The 20,200-nt window shown below is 36.0% G+C and overlaps 1 protein-coding gene across 1 annotated transcript; it reads right to left on the reverse strand.

Moving 5' to 3' along the window:
• Positions 1–1,130: 1,130 nt before the first annotated feature.
• LOC148944038 (uncharacterized) lies at positions 1,131–20,160 on the reverse strand. The gene is made up of 3 exons (XM_089100437.1): positions 19,988–20,160; positions 11,285–11,396; positions 1,131–1,347 (listed from the first exon to the last, which is right to left on the reverse strand). Exons 1-3 carry the CDS (start codon positions 20,041–20,043, stop codon positions 1,195–1,197), a joined length of 321 nt encoding a protein of 106 aa, XP_088956563.1. The 5' UTR covers positions 20,044–20,160; the 3' UTR covers positions 1,131–1,194.
• Between the last annotated feature and the right edge of the window lie 40 nt (positions 20,161–20,200).

The raw sequence follows: 20,200 nt of genomic DNA on the forward strand, positions 1-20,200 counted from the left end.
TACATGCCAATAATCTAAATACATTTAAATACAGGATATGCGTGTGCGCGTAAATTTCACCATTCAGCGTTCTGTTCTGCTCACGATACATTTTTGTTCCACTAAAATTAAAAAAGATCCAAAAATTGACCTAAAAACAAAAACCTAAATAAAACCTGTTGTTTTTTTTTTAAATTCCTGACCGTTTTTTTAAATAATACTGGGAAATCCGGCGCCCCCTTCATAACGATGTCCCTTCCCCCATGAAAACTTCCTCCGTGGAAAGATCCTCCCATTCGGAATTTTAATTCCAAAATTCTCACAAACCTCTTCTCACTATACTCCTTCCAAAATTCTCACTATACCTCTTCTCACTATACTCCTTCCAAAATTCTCAAGTTTTTCTATATTTCCTCTCATCCCATTCAAAAACACTGCATTTCCTTTGGGGCCATCTTGATTCCCAAAAATCACAATTTTTCGTAGCTTATCAGCCTTCAACCATCAAACAAAACATGAGAATCTTAAGCTTTTTGTACCATGGACCTAGACAGCAGGATAACCACCAACCACATTCGCAATCCCCATATTTTAATCTTTTGCAACATTTGCCTTTTCTTTGTCTTTTTACCACCCCTCCTCAAAGGTTTTGCATCCCTGGACTCACACGTACTTTCGTGCTATGAGTCTTAGCAGTTTGGTGCCTATGAAACTTACATGATATCTCACATTTATTTTGCTTCTTCACTGCCACATCTTTCCTCCTAGCGTTTTTGCAACTTTATTGTGTTGTATATAAACCTTACTTTATCCATATAATCCTTTGCACATTTAAGATAAATTCACTGTAAAGATGTTAGTAAATCATAATTTCAATGGTAAACTGTAAATAGCAACTGGGTATATTTTTGGCTTAAAAAAGTTATTACTACCTTGTGTTGATTTTGAAGCATTTTTAGATTCTGCTATGATAATTTGAAATACAACTCTAACATTTTCTGACTCCGTTAGTCATTTATTCAAATTCAGCCCAATCTGTATATTTATTTACAATATAATATTGTATATTTATGACGGTAATGAATGACCTAAAAAATTGAAAATTTTCCGACCGTTCTAATTTATGCTTTAAAAGGAGAAAAACATTTTCTATGAAGTGAAAATTGTATTTGACGAATATAAATAAAATCTAAGAAGACCTATTACAGCATTATTCTAGTCCCATCTATCAGTAGATCTCATTTTATCAAGCAAATCTGACATTGTCACACTTGGTTTCATATGTCTCCTTTTAATCTCTTTTAATTCATCTACAGGTCGAGAAGCTTCCATTTCAGCCCATTTGTTCTCGTATTCTTCACTTTTATCCTAAAATAATTAAAATTGAATTAGTATAAATTACCAGCCAAAAAACTCCACAAAACTTATTTATATTTATTTTATTCAATAAAGGAGAAAGCCATAGGCCAGTCCCACAGAAAACTAATCCCTGATTGTAATGTAGTAATTGTCAGTTGAAAGGGTGAATAAATTTATATAAAGGGCTAATAAATAACTAAAGAAAATTTAGGGTATTGAGAATCCCAGCTGGGTCGAAAGAAAATAAAACCATAAATGAAATCAAGAGAGTATCAGTTGAGGGGATAATGAATTTATAAATAAGAACCAAAAAACAACTAAATGAAAACTTATAATAGCAAACGAAACATCCAGTTCCCCTCCTCCCCCCCCCCCCAAAAAAAAAAAATCTAACTAATGTAGCAACCACGAGTTGAAAGAGCCAACGAAAACTGCTTAACACTTGAATTACAATACACTACAAATAGTTTCCTATGAAACAGAATACCAATGTAATTTAGCTGCTATCGATTGGGCTGTAAGTATTTCTATTCGTTTTTCTTTTTTTATTTTTGGCTGAGAACAAACTTTTTATTTCACTCGTGGCACAGGACAAGCACTTTGGTTAGGCCAAAGTTTACCCTCTAAAAACTAATTGGCATGAATAAAGTTTAACATTTTCCGGTAGTAATCAATGCGCTATTTTTAGTTTGGGCAAAACCTAAGGCTCCCTTCATAAAAAAACTCTCGGTTTATTTTTTACGTATATTATCAACTATCGCTTTTATTATTTCTTCATATATATTTCGCTGTACAACATTTTCGTTTGCAATTCAATGTCATTTTTACTGTTTGTTGTCCCATAACTTTTTCTTTAGCTGTTATGAGTAGTCAGTTTGTGTAATTTTGCATGCGCCATAGATACTAAAAACGATACGACCACCCCCGGGGGGCAAATGCTTGAATTTTTGCTCTTCAAATATATATAAATGCGAAGTCTAGACAAGCCTGAAAATGCTGCTTTATCAGATCTAGTCTCCCCCCACATCAAACAAATCTGAAGTAATTCAGTAAAGCGACGGTATTAGACTACCACCAGAACCGTGTCATTAATTGGAGGGCAAAGGAAAAAGATTAGCCGCCCTAAAGATATTACGAAAGAGTTGAGAAGACGAGTCAAGCCCTCTGCTCGTCTAAACCGCCACGATTTGTGGGAAGAAACTGCTTTGTCATTAGAGAAAGCAGCACGCGCACATGACACCCGCAAGCTCTACCAAATCCTCAAGGAATCGACTGGCAAGAAAGCTGCAGTGTCCGATTTTGTCAAATATAGATCAGGAAAAGTTATTAGCTGTGAGAAGGAGCGTTGGACCAGATGGAAAGATCACTTCCAATCCTACTTAACCCATCCCCATCATTAACTCCTGTTAGTTCCCCTCTAGTGTTCAAAAAGGAACCTTACAATTTCGAGCTGGTTACCCAAACAAGAACGGAAATTCTCAAAGCAATTAAGGCCCTGAAGAACTACAAAGAAACAGGTTAAAATTTTCTCCCCCCATAACTATACAAACAATGCCCCGAGATTACTACAGAACAGCTCCATGGTATCCTTGAAGAAGTATAGAAGACCAAAACTATCCCAAAGGATTGGAAGGCATCGGTTATTCTCCCATTCTATAAAAAAAGCTGACAAAACTGAGTGCAAAATATACGGGAGAATAAGTCTAATTAATATTGCAGTAAATATATTTGGGATTTTTCTCCTTAACCGCTTCAAGGGGGCACGAGAGCAAAGAACCCGTGAAAACTAAGTCAGCTTCCGTCCGGGTAGAGACTGCACTGTCCGTCCGGGCAAAGGTATAACTTGATATTTCTGGACTTCATTGCCCCCTTTCACTTGATCACTCGGTAAAAATTTTGGAGAATTTTAGAAAATGACGAAATGCCCCTGAAATTTGTTTAACTACTTAAGGCATACTATGAGGGGTCAATGAGCAGAGTTCGAGTTTACGGAGAAGAGATCAAAGAATTTCTTGCTGAGTTCGGACTAAAACAGGGCTACGTCCTGTCTCCTACTTTGTTCAACTACTGTATTGATTGGGTGCTTGAGAATGCCCTATCTTCTCAGCTAGGAGTTCAGATAGGACAGAACCTTTCACATGAACCTTGACTACGCTGATGATGTGGTGACGTGGGCAGATCGTATTACCCTAAAAGTCAGTACAGGGAAGATAAAAAGAGTTGAGGACACCAGTAATGTTGACACCCTATGTTTCTGGGCCTAGCCACGAATATAGTGACTCAGTTATCAAATCTACCAATTTTACTATTAACAATGTTATTTAGTGATGAAAAATACATATTTTGCTTTTCTTAAAAAGCTTTCTCTTAGTAACTCTGTTGTTTTCAATCATACTGGTATTAAACGTAACTATATTAGTACTGAGCATACTGATGATCCAATCTTAGCATCAACAGGCATTTCGTGCTGTAATTACTTCACATCTTCTAACTTTTACGAGACTGTTTTGCCATCTCTAGCCGCTTACAGTATTTTTAATGCTTTCTTCATAAATGTACGTGGAATTAAAGACAAAATGGGAGTCCTTAATGTTTTAACTATGGGCTAGCAATAATTTTCCAGTTGACTTCATTGTTCTAACTGAAATGTGAATCTCAGGAAGTGAATTACTGCCAGTATAAGAACTGGAAAGATCAACAGCATACCATGTACCCAAGAAGGTTACTAAATGCTTCGGTGCCATTTCACTTTACGTTGGCACGCTGGCAGTTACTATAAGATTCGGCCTTGAATACATCTTCAGCCCTGATCAGCGCTGACGATAGACATTGAGGATAGTTCTTCAAAGTGTGACACAGTTTGCCTTTTTTATGAGCCACCCCATTTTCCATTGAATTTTTTGTAATTTTTTTATGTACTGATATGAACAGGTGATTTTTACTAAAAAACGAGCTTGTCTCCTCGGTGATATTAAACTGCAACCTGCTTAAAAGCGATCTGATGTTGTGGATGGCTCTTTTTTATGTTATTTCTTCTTCTGGCCTTCGTCGAACTATATTCTGTCTTACTAGAATAGATCCAACAAAGGGGTCTGTCACTCTAATTGATAATATTTTTCTCTCTTATAATTTTAACCTTAAGTTTTCTTCGGGCCTGTTATTTTTTTTTCAGATCTATCTGACCGTTCATCAATTTTTCTATCTGTTGTACTCCTGCTATAAAGTCGTCAAAGGAGAACAAAGTTAGCCACGTTTCCGGACTTCCATTAATAAACATATTTCAAGCATCTTATCTAACTTGAAGATATATGATTGGTCATCATTACTTAGCAGTGATGATATAGATGTATCAGCTAATGCGTTTACCAGTCGCCTAAAAACGCTAACAGAGCAGTATTTCACGCTATCAAAAGTCGCGTCTATTCAATTTGGCCTGTCGAAGCCGCAATATGGATAACTTGGGTGGATATAAGCAACGTAAAAACGATTTGACTAGTTCATTGACATCTGCAAAGAAACAATATTTTGAAAAAATCCAAAATTGTAAAGAAAATTTACTAAAGTATGAACCGTTGTTAATTAAGCAATCTCTCGCAGGAGAGGCAAGTTTTCCTCACCCCCACATTATCGGAATCCAGACAGAAGTTGCATAGAAAGGGAGTGGGAAGCAAACTCTTTTAAGAAGTATTTCACAACCTTGACTTCTTCAGCTGCCTCATGCGGTAAAGCATTAAATAATGCTCCCTAAGAAAGTAATTATTTCTCGTCCCTTGTGACTTAAATGAATTTGCTATTATTATATCTAATTTGCCTGATAGTCGGGCTTCGGGCCCCTCCAATTTAAATGCAATCCTTTTCAAAAAATTTACTAACTTTGATTTCAGAGCCCATAGTGCATCTGATCAACTTACCTCTTACATTAGGTATTTCCCTGAAAATTTCAAGGTAGCCAAAGTTATCCCAACACACAAAAAAACCTCATTGGTCTCAAATTGCAGGTCAATTTCTCTGCTTCCTAAGGTGTCGAAAATCCACCAAAAGTTTGTCTATAGAAGACTTGCTTCTTTTGTTCTTAGTGCTAAGTCCGCTTTTGGTAGTCCTTTTCCCTCACGTCAACAGTATAGTTTCCAGCCTTCTCTCTAAACTCACAAGATCTCATTGATGCACTCGAGTTTGTGTACATTAACCTAGGCAAAGGTCTGCGCGTCCTAGGTACCACCTTAGATTTCTCTAAGGCTTTTGACTAATCATATGGGTGTACTTAAAAAGCTTTCATCTTTCGACGTGCATGGAGTACCTCACGGTTGCCTCAATTATTACCTGCTAGAAAGGTCCCAGAATGCATCAGTTGAAAGTTTTTCTTCTTTATCATCTACAATATAAAAAGGTGTTCCTTAAGGATCGGCACTTGACCCCATCTTGATTTATCTATATGAATGACCTTCTTGATAGGCTTCCCCCAGTCGTGAATCCAGTCATTTTCGCTGATGACAGTAATTTCTACGTCACTGGAAATGATCTGTCCTAAATCACCTTCAAAGCCCACCAATTAATCAACAAAATTAATGTGTGGTGTAAAAACAATGGCGTGATACTAAACAGCCAAAACGTAAGGTGATAGACGACCATACCGCATGTACGAGCCTATTCCTACTATCTTTCCATTATATGGAATCGAAATCATACCTAAGCCCACAGATGTGAAGTTCTTTATTGTAAATCCTGATTGGTTCTTAATATTTAAAACCCGTAAAACACATATTTGCTCCCTTGTCATTTGGCAGTCAGCTAGGCTGAACTGCACGAATTCTTATCTTTCACCTGATATAATGCTTTTGTGTTTCCATATCTGTTATATTGTTGCTCTGTGTGGGAAACACCAAAAATTTCTTAAGTCTTCTCAGATCAGAGCAGTAAAAGCAACGTTTTGTCTTCCTAGGTTTTATCCTTTTGCTACATAAACGCAGGCCTATCATCTATTGAGCACATAATCCCAAAGGATACCCAAACTTAGATGATTCAGCATACCAGAGAACTCTACCACCATGAATCCAGTCTTTGTTTACCTTGTCCTCATCACACAAGTACTCATTGTTGCTACGTTATTCGTCACGGAAGTTTATCAAATCTAAACGTTCATCAATGGCCACCAAAAAGTCCCCATTTCTCAGTCGTATTTTCTTTATAACTTTATCCCAACTAACATATCTCTCTCCTCTTCATTTAGAACTTTTTTTCAGGAATCTTCCTAACTTTTGAACACTTAATCTTTTTTTTATGTTCTAACGTTAACTTGGTCTTTTCTGTTTTCGCTACTTTCTTTTTTCTGATTATCACTGTTATTATTATTACTACCGATTGTTTTAAGTGTTTAATGCTGTATTCTAGTACAAATGCACATTTTTCTTTAATTTGTATGGACTGCATGATTTAGCGCACTGATTATCGTTCTTTCGAAGATTGATTATTGTATCTTGTCGCCCACAACAAGCCAAGCTTCTTGGGCTGAAAAACCATTTCACAGTCGTAATAGTGTTTTAGTATGAATATTGATTTAAAGGAACCCATCAAAAATTAGTAGCATATACATTTTTTTTTTTTTACAGGGAGAAGGGGGGACCATGTCGAAACAAAATGGCAAGTTAAAATACTCTTTTTAAGAGCCAAGCTTTTTTGAGATCACTTCGGCTTACTATTCTGTTTTTGTAAAAGTGTATATTTCCATTTTGTTGTATTTTTCTTACGCTCTGCTTTTTCCAGTGTTGGGTTGGGATAGTCCATAAATTGGGTTGAATTAGCCCTTCCCACACCATTTTCACTGGGGGCACATTCCTGCCAAATATGGCAACACATCCGAATCTCCAGATGACTATTTCCATCAAAAACCTTGAAGTATAGAAATAATCCCCTTTCTATTTAGCTTATTGCGATCGATTGAAAATGACTCCCGTCACTGACCTTACCTTAGACCTTAGTTCCTCCATGGCCAAGTGTGGCACATAGGGCATCAACAAAGCATCACCAGACGTCTCGGATCGGAGCAGCAGCCGTCACGTCCTTCCACTGTGGTTGTAATGACAGCTCGGTACTCCGCAGGTCTCGGTCGTACTGTCGTCAGACGATGTATTTCGGTCGTCCTCTTTTTCGCCCACTCTCGGGTTGCCACTCATGGATAGCATTCGGAAGATGGTCTCCTGACATTCGAAGAACATGAGCAAGATAAGTCCATATTCTCTGCTTCAGATCAGTGACTGGCGGTTTACCTGTTCGTCTGCAGACCACTGCGTTCGTGACCCTCTCCTGCCACGAAATGTTAAAAATTCTTCTGAGGCAGACATTTCCAAATGCTAGGATACGTTTTTCCAGCTGGATATTCAGCTTCCAGCATCCACTGGGATAAAGGAGAATGGACATGACGTTGCTATTCAACAGACGGAGCTTTAGGCGCAAAGTTTAGTTTTTGCATCGGCATACTATTTTCAGTTTCTTAAATGCCCATGTTGCTTGTCCAATTTTCCTTTATATCTCTTTGACTATTCCGCCATCATATTCAACCCAACTTCCAAGATATTTGAACTCCTGGACTTGTTCGATTGCTTTCTGTTGCATTTAATGATCAAAGATGAGTTGGATGTGGCCATACTCTTCAACTTACCAACGTTTACTATTAGTTCCGCTTTCTCAGCCTTGTCTGATATGGTGTCAAGTGACAGCTGCAAACGTTGTTTCGCCTCTTCTAGACGTACTACGTCGTCTGCGAAGTCTAAGTCTGTGAGCAGTTGACCACAGACTCGAATAAGAACCATTTTCTTAAAAAAAAATTTCATTGGCTGTCATTGATAAATCAACCCCCATCGATTGCATCAAGCTATACTGAACATGGAGAATATATCTCTGAAGGCAGCAGGACCCGTCCAGCCCCAAGGGTAATTGCCCAAAGTTATGAAAAAGTCTTTTTGCATAGTAGGATTTATAAATAAATCATTGACAACCATTAATTTTTCTCGAATAAAAATATATCAGTTGTCTGACAGCTCGCTTCCCTCTGGTAGAATAAAAATATGCATGGAATATAGAATCTGGAATATAGGCTTATTATATGCAGTTGAATATTATGTTTTTTTTTTCAGAAATATCTAGGAGAATCAATTTCAAATGAATAGTTTCAAAAGCGAACGTTTACCAATGAACTGCATTAGAAACCTGAGAATGTTGTACCTTCGTGAAATCCAAATTGTACCTCATTTTTATCCAAACAGTTTGGCGATCTCAAAGTAACTTCTTTTTTGTGCAAACGAAAAATTATACTAATTTGAGCGTTATATACAGAAGGAATAACCACTTCACATAAAGAGAACTTCAGCATACAGTAATATTTTGAATTAGTCCCTGAAAGCCATTGTAGTTATTAGCACTAGTAAATTTGCGCAATCCCATAAAAGAGGAAAATATCCTCCTTTATGGAGGGTATTAGTCAGGCTTTTGGGGTCACTCCATCTTTGGTCCCAGTTGAGATACAATCTATAGTGCAGCTGCTCTTCCTGTCTTGCTTTTCTGCGAAAATTTATTACCATTGCTGCATAACTTGTCCAGCTATGTTTTTGACTTCTGATTTCGTTTTGGTTAAATGATAATAATTGATCCGAATCTAAATGGTTGTAGATACTTTTTTTTTATTTAATGTACATTTGGAACTGCTTCAAATACTTGACTTAAATATTTAAATAGATGACATGAAAAAAATAAATGATTCGTCAATTGTTTTTGTAATATATTAGTGCTTTTTTCAACATATTTTTAGAGCAAGAAGCTCAAAATACGTTTCACTCTCCTATTTGTACTCCCTATTTCAACTCTTCAACCTTCATTGATTTTATAGCCAAAGGATGCTATTTTCAAAGGATTGACCATAGTAAATAAGTATAATAAACTCCACTTTTCTACCCTTTTGTCCAACAAATATAACTTTGGTCCAATTGTTTTCCTCTACCATATATTTTATTGCATTTTACTTCTTTTCCTTAACGTCTATGAATCTTCTGCCTAACCCTAGACTTCCAGGGAGCACTGGCCTAAATTAATATAAAAACAAGTAACACCACATTAAAGTAAAGAGTAACATTAAAACTCTCAAATCAACAGAAATTGGCCTGTTTACGAGGGGAGTTGTCCCCCTTCCTATTAACAACCTGCTCTTTATACCAGTCCTAGTTCATGTCTTGGGAGCACATATACATTGTTTCATAGGGGGTCCTATCAATGTAATAGTTGTAGAATTTTGGGAGGGTTTCATTCAAACAGAAATTGCAAGCCGTTGTATTCCTGCTTGACAGAAAAACTCTGTGCCCAACTCCTTCCTATATCCCCCACAAATTTGATCAAAAGGACTGCTTGAATCAAAATGGCTTTATTCAATGGAATATTGAATAAAGCCATAGAATCAAGCAGTAGAATATTGGAATGGGGCTCTTTCATGTGGAAATTACCATGACTAGCTAGCTCCCTTTGCATTGGGGAGTAACAAGGGCTCCTCCTCGCCTTTTTCACCCAGAACCCAATGTGGCAGAATATGATGTGAGGCTGCAACTCAAAATAGTTATTCCAATGATAAAAAGTGAAAAACACCTAGACTATTTTCTCGAGGCATAAGTCTTTGAAGAGCAACATTAAAACCCAAACAAAACATAAATTACCTACGTTTGGGGAGGGGAGGGTCTCCAACCCACTTAATTCATAACTCTTAACGCTAAGGTTTGACATTTCGTTCCAATGCTAGAAGAACAAAGATTCTAAGACAAGGGCAATATGAGGAAATGTTACGTTTTTCACTGTAGCTTGTCAGAGGAGGAGCTTGTTTATTTGCGTTTACTCTAAACAACAAATTCCCAGCTCAATGTTTAGAGAGGCAATTGGTACACAAAACACTTGCAATAGCTTCTTGCTCCAAAAATATGTCATCATATTTTCATAGTCATCATAGTCTTCGTCATCCGTTTAAATACCGAAAATCATAGTCATCTTTGCCATCTTTTTCATGTCATCTGTTTATACCTACACAATATCGAAATCAAATACTTGAAGCAGTTTCAAATGTACATTAAATCCGAAAAAATATATCTTCAACCATTTGGACTCTGAGCAATTATTATCATATAATCACAACGAAATTAGAAGTCAAAAAGTAGCTGGATGAGTCATGCAGCAATGGTAATACATTTTCACAGAAAGGTAAGACAGGGAGAGGAGCTGCACCATAGATTACATCTTAACTGGGACCAAAGAGGCAGTAACTATGAAATCCTGAATAATAACCCTGCCAATAATGCTCAAAAAAAAAAAACTAGGACAGAAATGGAGACTAGGACAGACTAGGAAAAACTAGGACAGATTTTAATGATGAGGCCAGAGATTTAAATATCAACTTTTTTGGACAATTCATAAGGATTTCTTTTAAAAACCATAACTAGATAGAAATGAAATATTACATAGCTGAAAAGAGTAGCTATTTATAATTAAAAGAAAGGCTTAGGGCTGTGCATTTTAGTCACAAATTTGAAAATTTATGACACTCAACTTTTTTATGTGTCCCCATCAGAGCTGGGATTGTAATATGTTGGTTTTATGGCTGTGCTTGTAGGGACTTCTTCCTCCCTCCTCCACCTGTGTACTGGAGGTGAGATGGTGCAACTTAATTTAAATTTTATGTCCCACTAAAAGAGCTGGACAAACATTTCAGTGCAATAGCCATACAAATCTAGGATATTGTATTTGCTCAAGCTACAGAAAAATTAGTGTTAAATTACCCAGAATAATAATTAATATTTTGTAACTGATTTTTTTGTTGGAAACATTTAAAATGGGCAAATCCTGGTCATACAGTGTCAAGTGAAAGTTTTCCCGTCTTCAAGCTTAAATTTCTAGTAATAGCACAAAATAATTTACTTACCCAGCTATAATATGCATTTCTTAAAAGTAGCATGTTTCTGTCTTCTCTTTGTAACAGCTTTCGAATGTTCTGGACTGTGTGGTCATGGACTTTAGGATAAACTCTATGCTTCCTAAAAACAAATAAGTCTTATGTAAGCTCAGGCATCAACCCAAAATACCAAGTAGCAAGGGAGCTGTAAAGAAGTGCCCAAACAATTGGAGGAAATAATTATTCAAATATATTTAAATTGTTTACATGAAATATGTACTACAATTATAGAGATAAGAAGTTATGATTGTATTTTGCAAAAATTACAAATCTTATAGAGTATTATAGTACTGCTTCAAGTAAAAAATAATTGTAACAAGATAATTAGCAGGAAACTATTATTCAGTATTTAAAGTTGGATGTTTATATAAGATAATTATGTAATTAAGCATATAGGTATTCTTAGTTTGTTCATTCCCAACAGCAGCTTCCTTAGGATTTTTATACATCAGCCTGGTCTAAGCCTAACACTCCTTATTTGATATCTTCTGCATTATTGTAAGTAGATTCAAGTTAGGCAGGTCTTGACATTTCAGAATTTGAACCTAAAATTAATGAAGGTGTAAAAGACAGATGCCTATGAAAGCATTTCCCCAATAAAACAAAACATTTTATAAAGAGTAACAGCAAAATATTTTGATGATGACAGCCCTGAATTGTAGGATGTAATATCTTCAATTATTTTGGAAGGCTATGTAAAAATATACAGTGCTAGTGTAATTACAGTTCAAGGGCATTAATTGTTATGGGAGGTGACTGCAATGGTTGAGCTAGTGTGAGTCTTGACTTTGGTTAAAACATCAGCGCATGTTCCAACTTTCGTGGGGGGGATGGGATAAAGATGCTCTTTAAAGTCAAGTTTAAAAAAACTCACTTTTCCAAATCCAAGTAAAGGAAGATCACTAAAACTTAAAACTAACACTAATCATCTGGAATGCTACTCAAACTAATCACATACCCGCTCCTTACACTTTACCTTAGCTTTTTTTACAATAATGGAAGTGTTTATTAAAATGATGTTTTCAGTAAAAACTACTGCCTCTCCAATATGAGGGTAACTTTTATCCCCCTGTCAGCTGCATTAATGGCATGTTCATATCCCACAGCACCAGTATTGGGTCATCCTAGCACCCTCTCAGAATTCATAATACATCATCCTATTTCATTCATAAGATCCATATTCACATGAAGCAAATCTCATGTAAAATTTAAAAACATGAGTCTAAAAATGTAGTTTTAAGGTCTTAGGTATTCCCATCCCAAATCAGCTGACACCACTATAATAGCTGGTGCTTAATTATAGCCATTAGTTTTATTAGACAAATGGACTATAATAATAGTTAATTTCTTATGGGCTACAATTAGGTTTAAGGACAAATGCTATACTGTGGGCCTGTATGGCCTCTATGCCTAAGAGGCTACACAAATAACCTCCTAATAGTCAGAATTATTGCTTGATACTATTCTTGCCATAATTGGGCCAAACTTGTAGCTTTGCAGGATAAAATGCCAAAAACCGGTACTTCGAAATAGTGTGATGTCTTTTGTTACCCTAAAAAGGAATTAGATCTTTAAACTTCCAGTCGGATAGGTTGGATACAATTGCTCTGGGTGAAAACTAAACATACAAGGATGACCATCCTTCTTAGCAAATACACAAAATTAGCATTTTTGTTGATAGCTGCTTTAGTGTCCATAATCATGTTAAATCTTGCAAAACAATTTCATTAATATTGCACCCCTTTTCAGGTGCTTAGCACATTTTCTGAAACTATGCAATTTTCTTATGCTTATAATATGTTCTTATGCTAAAATTAATCATTTTCTTTATACTTTGGGCAACATAAAAACAGATTCAGCTGATATAAACAGAGCACAGTAATCAGTTTAGTTTGGTTATTCTGGCAATTTTTATTATATTATAGCAAAGCACGCTGTTGTTAAATTTGTTCTGAACTATCTTTTTGAATTGTGGTCAGGCAATCATATCCCAGCAAACTATCACAAGCTTGATATACAAGTGTGCCTGGAAGCCATGCTGTCTGTATTTCCATGCTAATAATGCCTAAAGCCTCTTCAAAATCTACTAGCAATGACAATGCCACAAGGCCTGAAAAACATGCAAGAGATAGTCCTTCAAAAACTAATAGATGTGTATTGCGGCTAGAGCAACGTTGTGACAACTCTAAATACCTGCATGAAATGGACTTGTAAAAGTTGTCTTACTCTTGTTGAGGATGAGTTGAAAGCTCTAAACACTGCCACTTTGCATGGAACTGTTGCTCTTTCAAAACATCATGATTGTTTTCCATATATAGGACCTCCCCCCTCCTAATGGTCCGAGATACAGCCTTATAATATATTTTTCTATTTCATTGCACCTTGTAGTGCATCATGTCTTCTTTGCTAACCAGTTTTCTTGCTCTTGACCTGATGAAATATTTTGTAAATTGAAATAAATCCATAGTTAATAAAAAAAACTTGCTTAAAAACATCTAATCAGTAATTATTAATATAACTTGAATTCTGGGGTGGGGGCTCCTCATTTTATTTATTTTTATTTGGTTATTGTCTTGAATTTATTGGGTGTTTTGTTTTGCTACCATGTGGAGAGTTAAAGGGAAATATTTTTATTCTGGGAATTAGAGACGGATTTACTTATTTTTATAGTTGAGTGTATGACTCACACATGAGTTCACCCCACTATGGGTGATTCATTTTGTATTTTTGTGATTTTTTTTCTATTGAATACTAAATAACTTGAACACTCAAGAATTAGGAAAGAAAGCATGTTAATGAAATACAAGTCATGCTGTTTGATTTCTTGTTTTATACTCTTTCCAAATATTATGGTTGCTTCTCTGGCAATTCAACCACCCCCCTGTTGGTCCCAGATATAGTCCTAGGATGTATAGAAAACCAAAAGAAACCACAAAAAAATAAAATTCTTAATTCATATTATGCAGCATATTTCTATTAGTCAGATTATCATGATTCCTTCCATTCTTACCACATTTTCAAATAATTTCAAACAATATTTTTACAGCCCAGGAGTACAAAAATAGGTATCTAACAAAATCATTTTTAGTTTATGTGAGTTTTGCATATAGCCTAGAGCTGCATAAGGGGGAAGGGACTAAGGATGAATTGGCATAAAGGCATGTTTAATCATTGAAAAGAGCAATAAATTAGCAATCTAAAAATAATTATCTTTTTGTTCTAGTATGTCTGCTTCTAGAGAGTAGCTATTCTGCAAGCTTGCCTATTTCTTTAGGGTTTCTCCATCTTCAAATATAGCCTATTGTATAATAGGCTATAAATTTGAAAAATTCCATTTTGTGTTCCTGGTCAAAAGAATCTATCTTCATCTGTGACTGAGTAGAGCATTAACCAAAATTTTACTAAAAATGATTTTAAAAAGTGGATAACAGTCAAGGCAGTACCCAGGGCGGGGAAGTTAGGGGGTTTGAATCCCCTCCGAAATTTTTGTCTGACTTGTAAAAATGTAACAAAAATGGATATAAACAAATTTCTTATGTTTTTTTTTAACCCCCCCCCCCCAAAAAAAAAGAAAAAAACTTTGAGTAACCCCCCCCCCTGGAATGAAACAAGATAACCTGATTAACAGAAACATTCTGAATATCAGAGGCAGCACAATAGCACTGCCTAAGTAAAGAACAATGTTGGCACAATGTATTACTTATTTTTTTTTCTTCCATACCAGGGCACTTTGTATCAAAGGAGTTGTCATTGAAACTTGGAAAAGGGCTCATTTGATTGGAAATCAGAACGGCTAGTGCCCTTTTTAATAGTCGAAAGTGATTGGAAGGCAACTAACACCCCTTCCATGCCCGACATTTCCTCAAACAAGTCTAATCAAAATCTTGTGAAAGCCTATTCTTTAGCATAGTTGATTTCCAGATAGAAATTATGTTTCAGAGGAGGACACTCCCTCACAGCCCTTATGGCAAGGGTTTTAAGTTATGCCCTGAAGGCGTATAAGAATAATGTTGGCACAATCAATTATTTATTATTTTTTTCCTTTAGACCAGGGCAGTTTGTATTGAAGAAGTTGTCCTAGAAACTTTGGAAAGGGCTCATTCAATTGGAAATTGGAGTGGCTTGTGCCCTTTATAATAGTCAAAATAGATCAAACACTCCCCCACAGCCCCCAGGGCAAAGGTTATAAGTTATGCCCAGGGGGCATATAAGGTTTTTTACAGAAAGTATTGTTGTAGAAACTTCAAAAAAGGCTCATTCGATTGGAAATACAAAGGGCTAGTGCTCTTTTTAATAGTCAAAAGTGATTGGAGGGCAACTAACACCCCCTCTCATGCCCACCTTTTCCCCAAACACATCAAATAAAATTTTCGAGATAGCCATTTTGTTCAACGTAGTTGGAAGTTCTGGAAATTAGGTCTTTGAGGATGACAACCTCCCCCCCCTCACATTCCTCAGGGCAAGGGTTGTAAGTTATGCCCTGGGGGCGTATAAGGTTTTTATAGAAAGTGTTGTCGTAGAAACTTCAAAATCAGTTCATCCAATTGGAAATTGAAAGGACTAGTGCCCTTTTTAAGAGTTTATTCCAAGTAATTGGAAGGCAGCTACCACCCCTTCAACGCCCACCATTTCCCCAAACATATCCAATAAAAATTTTGAGATAGCCATTTTGTTCAATGTAGTTGAAAGTTCTGGAAATTATATCTTTTAGCAGGACACTCCACCCACAGTCAGGGCTTCAGGGCAAAGACTATAAGTAATGCCATGGGGGCATATAAGATTTTCGTTGAAAGCTTTGTTGTATAAACTTGAAAAATGGCTCATTCGATTGGAAATCAAATGGAATTGATTGGTATCATTCGATTTGTTCAACGTAGTTGGAAGTTCTGGAAATTAGGTCTTTGAGGATGACAACCCCCCCCCCCTCACATTCCTCAGGGCAAGGGTTGTAAGTTATGCCCTGGGGGCGTATAAGGTTTTTATAGAAAGTGTTGTTGTAGAAACTTCAAAAACGGCTCATTCAATTGGAAATTGAAATGACTAGTGCCCTTTTTAATAGTCGAAAGTGATTGGAAGGCAACTACCACTCTTCCATGCCCACCCCAAACATATCCAATCAAAATTTTGAGATAGCCATTTTGTTCAATGTAGTTGAAAGTTCTGGAAATTATATCTTTTAGCAGGACACTCCGCCCACAGTCTTCAGGGCAAGGATTATAAGTTATGCCCTGGGGCCATATAAGATTTTCATTGAAAGATTTGTTGTAGAAACTTTAAAAAGGGCTCATTCGATTGGAAATTCAAAGGGCTAGTGCCCTTTTTAATAGTCAAAAGTGATTGGAGGGCAACTAACCCCCCTCCCATGCCCACCTTTTACCCAAAAGCATACAATCAAAATTTTGGGATAGCCATTTCGTTCAACGTAGTTGTAAGTTTTGGAATGTAGGTTTTTTAAGGATGACAACTGCTCCCCCTCAGAGCCCCCAGGGCTAGGGTGAAGAGTTATGCTCTGGGGGCATATATGGTTTTTATTGAAAGCTTTGTTGTAGAACCTTGAAATAGGGTGCATTTGATTGGAAATTCAAAGCACTAGTGCCCTTTTTCATAGTCAAAAGTGATTGGAGGGCAACTAACCCCCCTATCAGGCCCACATTTTCCCCAAACAAATCCAATCAAAATTTTTAAATAGCCATTTTGTTCAACATAGTTGAAAGTTTCAGAAATTAGGTCTTTAAGGATGACAACCCCCTCCCCCCCACAGCCCTCAGGGCAAGGGCTGTAAGTTATGCCCTGGGGACATATAAGGTTTTTACAGAAAGCGTTGTTGTAGAAACTTCAAAAAGGACTTATTCAATTGGAGATTAAAATGGCTAGTGCCCTTTTTAATAGTCGAAAATAATTGGAGGGCAACTAGTCTCCCTCTCACACCCACCATTTCCCCAAACACATACACTCAAAATTTTCAGATAGCCATTTTTTTAAACATAGTTGAAAATTCCGGAAATTATGTCTTGGTGGATGACAACCCCACCCCCACCACAGCCCTCACGGCAATGGTAAGTTATGCCCTGGAGGCATATGAGGTTTTTATAGAAAGAATTGTTTTAGAAACTTCAAAAAGGGTTCATTTGATTTGAAATAGGGGTAAAGCCCTTTTTAATAGTCAAAAGTGATTGAAGAGCAACTAACCCCCCTCTCATGCCCACCATTTTCCCAAATGCATCCAATCAAAATTTTGAGACATTCATTTTGTTCAACATAGTTGGAAGTTCTGGAAATTAGGTCTTTGAGGATGATAACCCTCCCCTCCCCCACAACCCTCAGGGCAAAGGTTGTAAGTTGTGCCTTGAGGGCATATAAGGCTTTTATAGAAGGTTTTGTCGTAGAAACTTCAAAAGGGCTCAATTGATTAGAAATTGAAAGAGCTAGTGCTCTTTTTAATAGTCAAAAGTGATTGGAGGGCAACTAACCCTCCTCTCACACCCACCATTTCCCCAAACACATCCAATAAAAATTTTGAGATGGCTGTTTTGTTCAACATAGTTGAAAGTTCTGGAAATTATGTCTTTGGGGATGACAGCCCCCTCACAGCCCTCAGGGCAAGGGTTGTCAGTTATGCCCCAAGGGCATATAAGGTGTTTATAGAAAGCATTATTGTAGAAACTCATAAAGGGCTCATTTGATTTGAAATTGAAAAGGCTAGTGCCCTTTTTAATTGTCAAAAGTGATTGGAAGGCTTGACATTTTTGTAGTAAAGATTAATGTGGGTACAATCTATTTTTTTTTTTTTTTTTTTTTTTTAGACCAGGGAATTTTTTATCAAAGGAGCTGTCATAGGAACTTCGAAAAAGGCTGATTTGATTGTAAATAGAAAGGTATAATGTCCTTTTTAATAGTCAAAAGTGATTGGAGGGCATTTAGTCCCCCTCCCATGCCCACCCTCCCATTTGCCCATTATGTTTAAAAACTAAATGTTGCCTTAAAATTAAATCAAAATGCACTGTGTTAATGGTAAATCCCAATAAGACATCTCAGCAATATCCCTAGAATGACTGAGGGTATTATGTTCAAACTTTTGGGGCTACTTCTGCTCTTAAAATTTAACCAAATCAAAATAGGGTAAGCATATCCAAGCTATCAAAGAAAGTAAACAGATTTTTTTTTGCAAATGGTATCAAGTTTTCTATTTCATGTCAACTAGAGGAGGTATGAAACTAAATTAAACACTACTATTTATGTCCAGATTTTTGAAAGGGTGCATGTTGTTATAAATTGCTTAACATTTTTCTCCAGCATACAAATAGCAGGCCAAACTATAAAGTCTTAAAAAAAGAAAAGACTTAAAGTATTATTTTCTTTTTCCCTGAAAAGACTGTGTCAATATAAAACAAACAGAAATTTATTAAAAAAAATTTTCCACAAAATAAGTTTTTCAAAGAAAAGTAAAGAAATCCATTAAACCAAAAATGAGCAAAAATTAAATAAAATAATCTACCAAGCGTGAAACTACCACAAATCAGCACTGATAAATAAATGAAACCCAAAACAAACAGGAATTAGGCCTATAACAAATAACCAATTCAAACTCAAAACAAGCAAAAATAGCATGAGTAGGGCTCAAAACCCCTATGCCTTCCCAAAGCCAGAACATAATTTGCACTTTGCTGAAAAAAATACAAATAAATGTGAATTGTCAGTTTAATATACATATACTGATATTTAGTAATCAAAATGTTAATATTATTTGATTTATTAAAGTCATGAAAGTAAAAACATTTATATTTTTTCAGTAAAGTGCAAATTATGTTCCTTTTAAAGTAAACCAAAGTGCAAATTATGTCTCTTTTAGCCTGCATGATTCTAAAACATAACAATTAGCTAGTGTGAAAAAAGTTCTATTTATAGCTGATTCAGTAATGGTAATCACTATTTACCTTAGTCTTAAAAGTAAAATGTTATTCTGTATGCAAATTCACAAAAAAAAATAAAAAGAGCTAGAAACCCATTTAAAAATTATGTCAGTTTTGCTGTGATGTCATTTTAGAGGGGTTTCAGGCTCTTTTAAAAAGAGCCTTTCTGCAAATTGGTTTTCTTAATAGCATTTTACTATTAGCCTAAGACTCAGAAAAATAATAATTAGGCCTACCATTCCTGAATTCACCAAATGGCTAATATGGGAGTAAAGTTCATTTGTGATGCAAATGGATGTTATATTTAGATTGAGGGGTAAAGTTCTACAAAATCATATTATTGAGTCAGGAATAAAGTGAATACACCATTTGATGCCTTTTTTTATGCTGATTACGAATATAATAATCATTTCTATTGGAAATGAATTTCAGCCCCCCCCCCTCCTATATATGCCAATTCAGGGTTAGGTTAGGTATATATAGGGGGGGGGGCTGAAATTCATTTCTGATAGAAATGATTATTATATTCGTTATCAGCATAAAAAAGGCATCGAATGGTGTATTCACTTTATTTCTAACTCAATAATATGATTTGGTAGAACTTATTCCTAGAGCTATAGGCCTATCTGGAACCATCAGTGGAGAGACAGGTGCAATGTCAGAACAATGATCATGATGTATTTAAAAAGAGCACAAAAAAAATCATGCAATTAGTTGCAGCTACCTTTCTATGCTATACCTTATACGCTAAAGTATCTCTTACCCTATGTAGATATTACCAGGAGCAATTTTTCCTAAAAAAGCCAAGGACAGCCTCATGTTTGGAAATTTGAAATAAACGTCTAAAGTTACAGTTACCGAACAAAAATAAATTGTTTTAATGCTAAAGTTTTCACTGAAAATGGTCTAACATCTTGGAATTCTACGTTTTGTATTAATATTTCTCAACTTTTAACTCAAACGACATAAGCATTAT

Source organism: Artemia sp. Qi Xiang Cuo, chromosome 14 (genome assembly GCF_049724085.1).
Source record: "Artemia sp. Qi Xiang Cuo chromosome 14, ASM4972408v1, whole genome shotgun sequence".
In the NCBI taxonomy this organism is placed as follows: domain Eukaryota; kingdom Metazoa; phylum Arthropoda; class Branchiopoda; order Anostraca; family Artemiidae; genus Artemia; species Artemia sp. Qi Xiang Cuo.